At 54.5% G+C, this 11935-nt stretch overlaps 1 protein-coding gene across 5 annotated transcripts in view; it reads left to right on the top strand.

Moving 5' to 3' along the window:
- Positions 1 to 1367: 1367 nt before the first annotated feature.
- The window catches only part of PRIMA1 (proline rich membrane anchor 1), a 66369-nt gene continuing 55801 nt past the window's right edge, over positions 1368 to 11935 (top strand). For 3 of the 5 annotated variants that reach the window (XM_043922395.1, XM_043922396.1, XM_043922391.1), the window contains exons 1-3: positions 1544 to 1670; positions 2309 to 2432; positions 10104 to 10239. In XM_043922395.1, the coding sequence (XP_043778330.1) occupies positions 2340 to 2432; positions 10104 to 10239 (229 nt within the window). In that variant the 5' untranslated portion in view covers positions 1544 to 1670; positions 2309 to 2339. Of the gene's footprint in view, positions 1507 to 1543; positions 1671 to 2308; positions 2433 to 10103; positions 10240 to 11935 lie in introns of those variants that run through there. The other 2 variants (XM_043922392.1, XM_043922394.1) reach the window with 2 other exon arrangements.

Genomic DNA, 11935 nt, shown 5'->3' with positions numbered 1-11935 from the left:
TAGAGGGAAGGGGCGGGGCCTCATTCTCGCTTGGATCCAAGCATCTCACTGGCTCAGATGCGTCTGTCTCTACAGAGAGTGTGTGGAGGAGAATCGCCTGGGGTCAGCACTCAGCACAGAAGAGGTCGCTAAGAAATTTGTCTGAAAGCTGGTTTGCAGAGCAGCTGATACTCAAAGAGTGTGGGTTTATATGTGGTGACAAGGGTGCCTGGAGAGATGGGGGAAAGAAACTAAGTAAATGTTCCATCGATGAATGAGCGATGATGTCAGGCTCTCCGCTCGCTGTCCTGACCCCAGCTAAAAATAGGATTGTCCATGCCTTGCGGGAGGACGGAGTAGGGTGCTCTGGAAGGCCACTCAATCAATCAAAGCGCTTGCCAAGTGCTTCCACCCCATCAGAAGAGGCCGTGCGTACCTGCGGTGGAGGCCGGGGGCCCGGGGCGGCTTGTTTCAGAGAGATATAACCCGCTACTTCGCCACCGACTTGTTGACAATCTCGCCTCAAATAGGAGTTTGTGAAAAGCAGTGGTGGCGGGTGGAGAGGCCCTCCCCAGGAGTCACCGGCAACTCCTTCCAAGATGCAGTCATCTGGCCGGAGCGGTGTCCAGGCCCGGGACCACAGAAGGGAGAACACAGCACTTGGCCCCGGGAGGGGCGGCCTGCACCTCCAGCCCGGGCCACCCGGGCATTTTCTCCTCCTTCGGAATGGGGCGGGGGAGGGGAGGGAGTCCGCAAAGATCGATCGCCACAGAGGGGTCTCCGCAAGTCAGTCCTTACCCCCTTCTCGCCGCCTCAAAGAAACTTGTAAGGGGGGCCGGGAGGGGAAGAGGACAGCAGGCAAGGAGCAAGACCCCTCGGGAGCTGGGAGTCCTCTTCCTCGCGGGTGGATAAATAAATTATAAAGCGCCCAATACACAATAGCCTCGCTAGATGGAGACGAGGAATCACTGCAGCGGCGCTGGCGGCGGCGGCGGGGAGCGCGGGCGGGCGCGCAGCACCAGGCGGGAGGCGGGCGAGCTCTGGCTCGGCTCACGTCTGTTTTCCTTTTTCGTGCATTATTTATTTCGCTTCCGCCCGCGGCCTTGCGGCCCGAGCGGGCACTCCCAGCCAGCGCCTCTATCCGCTGCTTCTCGCTGGCCGGCGTGAGGGGCGGCCCGAGCCCGGGCACCCCCGCGCCCCGGGCAGCCGCGCGGCGCCACCGCGAAGGGCGGGGACCCAGGGAGGGCACGCGCTGCCGGCTCCGGGAGGCTCGGGGGAGACTTTCCCCGCCCTCCGCCTCCGCCTCGGCAGCCCGCCCGGGCCCTGGACACGGGGTGCCGCCCCTCCGGCCCGCGCGCGGCCAGGCGCAGCCCGGAGCCACCGCGCCCTGCGCCCCGTGCGAGCGCGCCCTGCCCGGGCCCCGGGCTCAGCAGCCCCGGAGGCCCAAGCCGCGCGCAAACTTTTGCTCCAGTGCCCGGCGTTCCTCCTGGGCATGTGAAGCCCCTCGGCGCCCGCGCAGTCGCCAGGGTGAGGACCGAGGCCCCGCCTAGAGGGCGGGGGACTGGGGAGGCGGCTGGCTTTAAATGGGGGCCGTCCGGCGGCTCGCGATCAGATTCTGCCTCGGGCGGGGGTAGCGAGCGAGGACCTCTCTTCCCCGCGCCGAAGATCGGTGGGGGCCGCCGCCAGGCAAGGTGGCGTGAGGCACTGGAGGGGTGCGGGCGGAGATGGAGACGCGGGGGAAGCTCCCTCCCTGAGGCGGGAGGCCGGGGCTCGGCGGAGCGCGCGAGGGCTAGCGGGGAGCGCACCGAGGTGCCTCTGTTGGAGTGTGCGCAGTGAGGGCCGGCGGGGCAGACAGGGTGCCCGCGGCGTGTGATTTCACGGTGCCGTACCTGCGGGGGTCAGCGAGTGTGCGGGCAGGAGTCGGTGGGTGTGAGCGGCAGGTTCTGTGGGTGTGCACGCAGGGTGAGCGGCGCCCGCCGGGTTTGAAGTGTGCTTACAGTGGGAGAGAGTTGTGCACGACTGTTTCGGGGAGGTGCATGGGCTCGAGAAGAGCGCTTGGCTGTTTCTGGAGGTGTGCCTGGGGCCAGGGTACGCACACAGGATTTCGGGGGCGTGCGCCACGACGGAGTGAGTTCCGGAATGCCGGCCTCCGTGAGTGTGCACCAAGGGTCGGCGAGGGTGCAAGCCGGAGTGAAGGGCTAGGCTTGGGTCACCAGGGTGCCCCAGGGTGCGGGGAGTGCCCACCGCGTGCGGACTGCTGCGGGTGCGGGTGCGCCACCAGGATGGTGCCTGTGGCGCCCGGCTGACTCGAGCTTTCCTCCCCTGACAGTTCGCCCCGGGAGCGGGAGCCGCGGGCCGAGATGCTCCTCCGGGATCTGGTGCTGCGCCGAGGCTGCTGCTGGCCGTCACTGCTGCTGCACTGCGCGCTCCACCCGCTCTGGGGCTTCGTGCAGGTGAGCGGCGGCGCGGGCTTCGCGCCCAGGACGACCTCCTGGGCAGGACGGGGTAGCGGGTGGTTGTCCCTTCACTCCCACGACCCTGGCTTTCTGCGGTTGCCCGTCCGATTGGTCCCGGGAAGAGTTGGAAAGAAAAGATGCTCTGGCTCCCCGTACTTTGGCCATGGAAAGATAAGAAACTCCTGAAGGAGACTTCAGTCCTGGCCTGCAGAGTGAGGCCCGCAGGACAGCACCTTGGAGCACACAGGTCACAGGGAATGCCTTCTGGATGATAATATTCCATTGCAGAAATGCAGAGAAAGAAACCTTAGAGCTTTGGCAAACTTAGAAGGAGAAAAATGATCCCAAGAATATACCTTCTTGATTTCCTATCAGTTCAGTTCGGTCGCTCAGTCGTGTCCGACTCTTTGTGACCCCATGAATTGCAGCACACCAGGCCTTCCTATCAGAGCCACTAGTAAAACTTCACAGTAGCCTTCTTTAACTGCACTTCAACTCAGAAGTGGTTCAACTCACTACTCTTGCAGGTAGTGGAGCTGAGGATGTGGGACAGATTTTGCAAGGTGGCCACTGATGGGGGATGTAGGAAGGTGCTGTCCATCTGTAAGGATTGCCTGAGGATGGAATCCTCACCCTGGGCCCACCATGCCCCCAGGACAGAGACCAAATAGCCACCAACTCCAGTGACCTGTGTTAGGGTCAGAGAGATGGTTAGATGGGATGTTCCGTAGAGCTTCCCAGAATACAGTCAGTGGTCCATTGGAATGGTGAAGAGGTGCAATTTGCTGCCAGCTCCCTGGGTTGGGAAGATCCCCTGGAGGAGGGCTCAGCAACCCCCTCCAGTATTGTTGCCTGGAGAATCCCATGGACAGAGGAGCCTGGCAGGCTGCAGTCCTTAGGATCGCAAAGAGTTGGACAAGACAGAAGCAACTTAGCACATATGCATGGTGAATTTTGAGCCCCAGCTCTGCCCCTTGCCAGTTGGGGGACTTTAGGCAGTGTGCTTAACCTCTCTGGACCTTAATGTCTACTTCCTCACTGTGCAATTATAAGTACCTGATGAGACAAAGATGATTTAGTGTGGTGCCTCGACCATGCTAAACACTGAATGGAAGCTGTTTCTGCCATTGTTGATGTTAGGAAGTCACCAACAGTAACATCGCGCATCTGTCTGGCTAGCCGTTGATCGCCACATAGTCCCAGCAACACTTTTGAATTGCTAGAGGTTCAGCAGGGTCTGGAGGACATTTTTACCATTTCAGACATTGAAATGCCCACTCTGGGATATTTGCAGCTTTGTGTTCTCCTGGTGGCATTTTGGGGGCTGGGGACTATTCAGATAGTTGCCCTGAGTATGAGGTGACTGTCCAGAGAAGAAGGGATGGGGCAACCCTGCTTGCCAGGCCACCAAGTTTCATGAGCTGTCCCAAGCGACAGGGCCCCGCTGAGAATGAGCTTGGTCAGTCCTGTTTGGACGGCAGCCCTGGTGGCCACTGGGAGAGAACTAGGGGCCCTAATGCTGGAACCAGCTATCTAGGTGGAAAGCTTGAGAAAGTGGGTCTGCTTGAGTGGGGGCGGTGGGCTGTATACACCACCCCTGGCCAGCACCAGGCCCATCCTCTGCTTTCTTCTCTGACTTGCCTGTCTCACTCATAATTGTTTTCCCTTAGGAACTGACAGCTTTGTTTAATGTGTGAAACAGCAGCTATTAAACTCAGCTGTGCCTTCTTGGGATCCAGAATTTTGTCACTTCTAAACATTTGGGAGGTTTGGGACCAGTTCTTCTCATTCAACTTTTAGCTGAACCTCAGATGTTCAGCTCACTTCCTTTTTATATTCATTTGTTTACAGTTTGCCCTCTTCTGGGAGACTTTTCCAGCTAGTATGGAGAGCAACATGGTGACGTTGTTAATCTCCAAGAACTGGAATTCTGCTGTGGGAACTAGCAGGAAAGAGACAGCAGACCTACCACCTCCCCACACACCCCCACCACCAAGAGAAATAATTCTGTAAAGTAGCTCCTTTTTTAAGCAGTGTCCTTCAGCCAGGCAGTACTTCCACCAGCAGATGTGTGTGTATGTGTGTGTGTGTGTGTTTCAGATGTCCTTACTCAATATAAATCAATTTTTGTGAAAATCAATTAGAAAGAAACCCTCCAGACAAGTAGAATGGTTAAAATCTTGGCTGGAGGCGCTGGAAAAATAATCTACAAATGATAAGGACTGAGAAGCCAAGGGGAAAGGGGGCTTTGGAATGAATTGATCTGGTTTTTGAGCAACAGAGCTGAATTCAGGAGAAGAGAGGGGAGAAAACTTGAAGTGAGCAAAGCCATGTGTTTCCCTTTAAGTGGAGAGATTATCATGTGTGACGTCATAGGAGTTTCTTGAATAGAAAAAAATCTGTCTATGCTTTCATGAGCTTTTTGCTGGAGGAGTTGTAAACATCTGGCAGTGTGAGCCAGCACAACCAAGTCCTGTAATTAACAGGATGGTTGATGAAGCCAGAGCTTTGTGTGGTCCCTCCAAGCACCAGGTTCCAACCTTGAGATCAGCCCGGAGCCTCTGGCTGCTGCCTGGATGAAAAGAAACTTAATCATTAAAGTCAGATGACATTAAATAGCCACAAGGTTGGTGGGGGCACTGTTAAACCTTTTCTCTTTTTTTCCTTCATGTGTCTGGAATTGAGATTCTGAGCTTTTGTGATTTAGGGTTCTTCTAAGTTCACTTCCAGATGAGTCCTTTTTTTCTGCAAGTAAAGAGGATGACAGGCTGGCGAATTTATTAGGTGTGACAGGAGTGTGTCTCATCAAGTTACTGTGGTGCTGGCCTGTCTTGATAAAAGATGCCAGAAGCCATCATCTTTGTGGGCGCCCTCCAAAAGCAGTCATCGAGGAGACAGGCTCAGATCCGGGCCTGTGGGTCTCTGAGCGGCAACAAGGAACCATCCCGGACCCAAGCGATTGCCAAGCCCCCGCCCCTGTGGACAGTCATTACAGCTTCACTTATTTAGTCAGCTGCATTTATCCGGCACCTACTGTCTGCCAGGACCCGTGTTAAGGGCAAGGGATCTAGTGGTCCCTGCCTTCATGGCACTGACAGTCTGGTACTGGAGAGATTGTTAAGTCATGGTAGGCAAGTGCGCTCAGTAGGAGCAAATAGCTTAGAGATGGAAGCTGGTGGAAGATCCAGAGAAAATGCAGGTGCAGTGCTTTAGCCGAGACAGGAACAAGAAGTCAGGAGTCAGGATGCAACTGTGAGTTGAGTGAAGTGTCCAGACTGTGGAGGGAACAGCCCCCAGGTGGGAGGAGAGGGCAGGGCATTGGAAGAACCCCGGGGAGGGGTTCCCCAGGCGAGGCTTCTGTTGTAAGCCACTAACATTATGTCTTACAGTTCGGACTTGATCCTGAAGCCTCTGGGGGCCAGGAAAGTTTTTCTAAGAAAGAGATGACACAGTCTTAAATTAGCATTTTAGACATCTCCAACCAGCTTCAACACAAGATTAGGATTCAGAGAAGGAGTGAGGCAAGGGGTTGATGAGAGTCAGGTTGCCAGATTTAGCTAACAAAAATACAAGCTGGGGACTTCCGTTGTGGTCCAGTGGTTAAGACTTTGCCTTCCAATGCAGGGGGTGCGGGGTTTAGTTCTTGGTCAGAGAGTTAAGATCCCACATTCCTGGTGGCCAAAAAACCAACACATAAAAGAGAAGCAATATTGTAATAAATTCAATACAGGCTTAAAGAAGTGGTCCACATCAAAAAAATTATTTAAAAAGAATATAGACTGTCCAGTTAAATTTTCAGATAGACAATGGATTATTCTTAAGCATAAAAATACCCCATACAGTCTTTGGGATAAATTTATACTTGAAAATGTTTATTGTTTACCTAAAACTTTACAGGGTGTCCTATAATTTATGATTCCTATGGTTTACCAGGCAGCCCTGGAGAGAGTCAGGGAGATGTGAAGACGTGGTGGTGACTTGGTTTAGGGCTGTGGCCATGGAATGAGGAGAAGTGGATGGATTCAGGGACTCATTATCATTTGTAGATTATTTTTCCAGCGCCTCCAGCCAAGATTTTATCCATTCTACTTGTCTGGAGGGTTTCTTTCTAATTGATTTTCACAAAAATTGATTTATATTGAGGAAGCCAGGTGTGGAAACTGGCTGCCACGAGCCCCGTGTTCCCCAGACCACAGTGCCGGGGACCAAATGCCAGGGACTGCGGGACCTCTCGGGACCTCTCTGGACCTCGAGATTCAGCCTCAGGAGAACACTGCAGAGAGGAAAGGAAGTCAGGTGATGACAAAACTGGAATAAAAGGTGATCACAGGCTTTAGGTGGGTCACTGACCCTCTCTGGGCCTCTGCTCCTTCTTGGTCAAGTCCAGCTAACAGCAGGTGACTTAGGGGCAAGTTTACTCTCCTGTGAGACTCCCCAAGATGTAACCCAACCCAGCCAGGGATTGAGACAAGCGTGTGGTATTGCGGATTCCTCTTCACTAGTCTAAACAAAACACTGCTGATCGGTGGAACTAGTGGACCCGGAGCTGGTGTACGGGGTAGGTTCCATGTTTGCCCACTGCCGGGCAGACCTTCCACAGCACACGTTTGCACTGAGCACCAGCCGAGTGCCGGGCCCTGGGCAACTCTGGTCCATCACTCAGCCTTGCCCAGCCTGTCGTCCTATAGGTATGGATGATACCAGCTCCATCTCTCGATTATTCTCGTGGTGAAATCAGCGCCTGTGTCATGGGACTGACACACAGCAAGGCTCAGGAAGTCATGTTCCATCAGGACTCATCAAGCACAGACCCACCTGCCTTTCTCTTCCAAAATGCTCACCACTTGTGTGTGTGTGTGTGTGTGTGTGTTGGGGGGGGGAGCAGGGAGACAGACATTACGTAACAGGGGGAAAGCGCCCCCAGAGAGGAGGGTTTATGGAGTGAAGGGGCAGCTCTGGGTAGCTGGGTCTAATTCTGGGGGCTGTGGGCTTCAGGATAGCTTGCCTGGGAAGACCATGTAAGAGCTGGGCCTGAAGGATGTACAGATGTGGATGAAGGGCCTGTGTTACCAGCTGTCAGTCAAGGGAGGTTCAGCAGCCACCGGCTTCTACTGGTCCAAACCAGTGAGGGACCCAAGTGGACCCCCACCTCCGGGAGAAGGACAGCCCACCCAGGCTGGCTAATAGGGTGATGACAACATTAGTGTGTTCTTGTGGCTGGTTAAGCAGTTGTGCTCACTCACTTTTCAGTGGGACCATGATACTAAAGACCAGATGCTTAAGATGTAGGGTGTGCCTTCACTTCCCCTCCCCCTTCTACCTCGAAACTCGGTCCTGGTTTCTCTGCTTGTAATTTCATCACATGAAGCCCTCTGATCCATCTGTGCCCTCCTAGCCTCTCACAAAAACAGGTCACTGGGTTGGGCTAGGTTAAACAAACGTGCTCATCGTGAACCTTCTCGTGTGAACTGCACCTTGGTGTGGTGGGGGGAGTAATTGCTTTGGCAATGGCATTGCTTGATGTTCACACACTTGGTGGAGTTCAGTGGAGAAGCGATCTCAGAGGCCAGAGGTTGGGAGAAGGGAGCTTTCAAGCAGGCCCCAGGGTCTTGGAAGGTCGTAATCCAGAGAACAGTGTCAATGATGGGTGAGGAGAGGGCTGACCACTGCGCTGGGGGAGAACCCAGTGGTTTGGCCGTGACGTCTAAGGAGTTCATCGTCTCCATAAGATAACTGAGAAAAGGCTCACCATCTGAGGATATGTTCTTGCGAGATAAGATGGCCTTCCAGGGTTTGAAATGCAGTCAGTGGTGCTTTAAAAACACTAAAAGGTGGTGAGCAGGAGCTTCGTAGCCTTGTAGATATTCAGTCAGGGCTGTAAGTCAGTCCACCTCCTGCAGCCTTCACCCTTCCTGCTCACATCTGCCATGTGTCAAGGGAGCAGCTGAGCCCTGCTGGCCATCTCTGCCAGCCCGGGACACGTGCAGCAGAGCGTCTACACTGGCCTCCAAAGACAGGTCTACACTGGCCTCCAAAGACAGGTCTACACTGGCCTCTAAAGGCAGGCCTAACCTAGCCAGTTCCTGAGAAACTGGGGTTGTGGGTTTCTACTCATGGGAGATGACAGCCAGAGAAATAAACTGTGGGCCTCCCTGAGGTAGCAGGTGACCACCAACCCTTTCCTTCATGTCTAAATCAACTGTTCTCCGGTACAGGCAGAGAATGCTAGAATCAAAGATGTATGGCGGTCTGCCATAGGGAGGGATGCTGGGAGTGTGTCTAAACCAGCTATTCTCTCACTGACTATGCACTAGAAGTTTAACCCGGGATGCTTCAACAAAATTCGCATGCCCAGCTCCACCTGCAGAAATTCTGATTTGAGTGGCATGAGAGAGGCTCAGGCATGAGTATCTTTTAAAGATGCCTGGAGATTCTAACATGCAAGCAGGGCTGGCATCCCCTAGGTGAACACCCACCCACTTTTGCTCCCCTTTGTAGCTTACACATGGGGAAGCTGAGACTGAAGTCGAAAGAGCACCAGTCCAGGATTCAGGAGGTGTGGATTCTGGTAAATTTCAGGCAGTTGCTTAGGTGATATGAAGGCAAGAGGAAAAAGGCCTGGCTCCTGACCCCACAGACCTTAGAGTCCAGTAAGAGGAGGATGAACTGGGTAAACACTCCAATGTGGATTTCTGTCCCGTAGAATGAAATCCAGTACCAGGAGAGCTTGTAATGGCGAGGTGACCTGGCCAGGGCGGTCAGAGATGCTTCCCTGAGGAGGTGATATAACTGAATAACGAGCTGAATAACGGGTAAAGGAGGGGGAAAGGTGTGGGAGAAAATTCCAGGAGCAGCCAGTGCAAAAGGCGGGAGCATGGCCAGGAGCCAAGGACGGGAAAGAGGGCTTTGAGAGCAGAGCAGAGCAGAGGGCCAGAGCATGAAGGGAGGGCTGCCCTCCCGCGCAGGGCCCTGTGGATCTCCTGAGCTGTGGACAGGCATTCAGGGCTGGTGAGGGCTGAGTGCAGGCAGTTTGATCAGGTGTATTTCCCACAAGACCACTCGCGGGCCTCGTGGATAACACTGGGAATGTTGCTTTAGTCCCCTTAGTCACACAGCCACCAAAGAGGAGGCCTGGCTGGGTAAAGGTCCTCCTTCAAGATGAGGGGACGCTGGCCCAGAGTGGACACAGGAAGGCCATCCAGAGCTGTGGCCAGAGAGGAGGCCAGGGTTTGGTCCTACCCCGGAGCAAGGAAGACTGGAGAAGCAGGCAGTGGGTCAGGTCACTGAGGAGGTGGAATCAGCGTTCTGTCACCTTCTGGGTGTGAGAGCCTCAGGGGGCCACTTCTCCCGCCTGGGCCTCAGTTTCCTCGTCTGTTCGGTGGGGAGATTCTAGGAGTTCACCTTCGAGCACTCCTCTGCCTCTCACGGGTGCCCAAGCCTATTGCCCCCATCCCATGGCTGGCTCCTGGCAGGGCTAGAAATGAAACCTTGCTCTCCAGTCCTGCTAGGCCAGCCTCCCATAACGCAGTTTCCTTTGAGCCAACCCAGCTTCCGTCCTTCCTGCCCAGGCCGGGGGTGGTGAGGAGTGTGGGGGGCGGTGGGGAGAGAGCATCTGGGCTCCCAGTTGCCTCACTGGCTTCTTCTGGGCACCTGTGCCCATCTCTGCAGGTGACGCACGGCGAGCCCCAGAAGTCCTGCTCCAAGGTGACCGACAGCTGTCAACACGTCTGCCAGTGCCGGCCCCCGCCCCCGCTGCCGCCGCCCCCGCCGCCCCCGCCGCCTCCCAGACTCCTCTCCGCCCCGGGTAAGCAGGCTCCCTCCGTTTCCGGTTTCTCTCTGTGTTTTCCGGGGCCCAGGAAGAACCCCTGAGGAGAGCAGAGGGCAGCCTTGCTTTCTTTGTAATTTTCCACTGGCCGAGCAGGAGGGAAGCCAAGGCCTAACTTTTCCCTGCAGTCTGCAAAACGCCTTTCCCACAGCGTGCTCCTGTGAGATGGAGAAGGATGTTTCTCCATCGGGTAATCAGATAAAAGTCAATCTCCATTTGATGAGTGACTCTGCCTGGATTGTTCCGAAGGCCAGACCTTGAAGAGGGGGCAGCCACGGACACTGGCCTGAAATCCCCTTCCCGTGGGCACGGTTGCGTTTTCTGATTTTCGTTCACATGTAAGACAGCAATTAGTATAGAACCCAAGTGGAGGCTTTGGGAGCAAAGTTACACAGATGCCTCTTGGGTATTTGCAGCCTATTCTGCTAACCTCCCCCTCCCCAACCCCAACTTGTTTGCCTGGATTTCATCTCTGAACAATTTGATTGCAAACAAAGGAGGGCTTCTTTATTTAGCCAGAAAGAGCCTCAGTCCTGACCCATAGGGGTTAAGTTCCCTGTCTACAATCACCAGTTGATAAGATCTGTAACAAAAGGTTCTGTATTTTGGTTGGATCACCCAAGTTGCAGCCTGTAGAATGTGCCAGCACTGTGTGTGGATCCACCTCATTAAACATATCTCCGTTGAGTTATTTGGGGCATATTTGAAATAACCTTGAGGAGGTTTGTTCTCTGGTAAGCCCTGTTTCCAGGCTCTGGTGTCCAGGCGGGGATGCAGTGTGCTGGGGGACCTTTGGCAGTTCATGTGTATTTCTGCATTTTGTCTGTAGGTCCCCCCAAAAAAGTGAAAGTGCTAGTATCTCAGTTGCATCCAACCCTTTGTGACCCCATGGACTGCAGCCTGCCAGGCTCCTCTGTCCATGGAATTCTCCAGGCAAGAATACTAGAGTGGGTTGCCATTCCCTTCCCCAGGGATCGAACCCACGTCTCTCGCATTAGAGACAGATTCTGAGCCACCAGGGAAGCTGTCGGTCCCTACCTGTGTCCAGTCTTTCCTGACACTTGTGGCTCAGTGCTTTTCAGAGAGTGGCCCATAGCGTCACCTGAAGTGTTCATTTTAAAGTAGAGCTTCACAGGCTCACTGTAACCCACCGAGTCAGAGCCTTTGGGGTGGGGCTTCAGAGTTGGCATCCTGACAAGTTCTGAGGGGATTCAGATGCAAGTTAGAGTCAAGAACCTCAGCCTACCAGGCCCTCTGTGGCAGTACCACACAGGATCCTACTATCCCAATATGCTCACCCTTCTCCTCTCTCCTGAAGGAAAGCTGTGGGGCCCGGCCTCAGGCCCCTGCCCCTCACTCCCTTCCCTGCCTTAGAATTCCTTCTCCCTCCACTTTTCAGACTCCAGGCCTGCGCTCCCTCCAGGCCTGTTGGTACCTGATGGATCCACATCCCCCAGTTACAGCCTGTTCAGTTCATCCTGTGCTAACTAAGCCTCTAGTGCCAGACGCAGACCTGAAAGACCATTCTGGTTTCTGGGATCTCTTGGCCTCAAGGAACCCACACAGAGTCACTTGAGAGCACAGAAATTGCTCTCTAGGCCCACTGGAAATCCTAGAGTAGCTGGACCCACTCCAACCATAGGAAACAGTGACATTGACTTGGGTCTTCATAGTA

The sequence above is a fragment of the Cervus elaphus genome, chromosome 13, assembly GCF_910594005.1.
Source record: "Cervus elaphus chromosome 13, mCerEla1.1, whole genome shotgun sequence".
NCBI classification, from domain to species: domain Eukaryota; kingdom Metazoa; phylum Chordata; class Mammalia; order Artiodactyla; family Cervidae; genus Cervus; species Cervus elaphus.
Note: the sequence above shows the minus strand (reverse complement) of the source record. Positions and strands in the feature narration are given on the sequence as shown.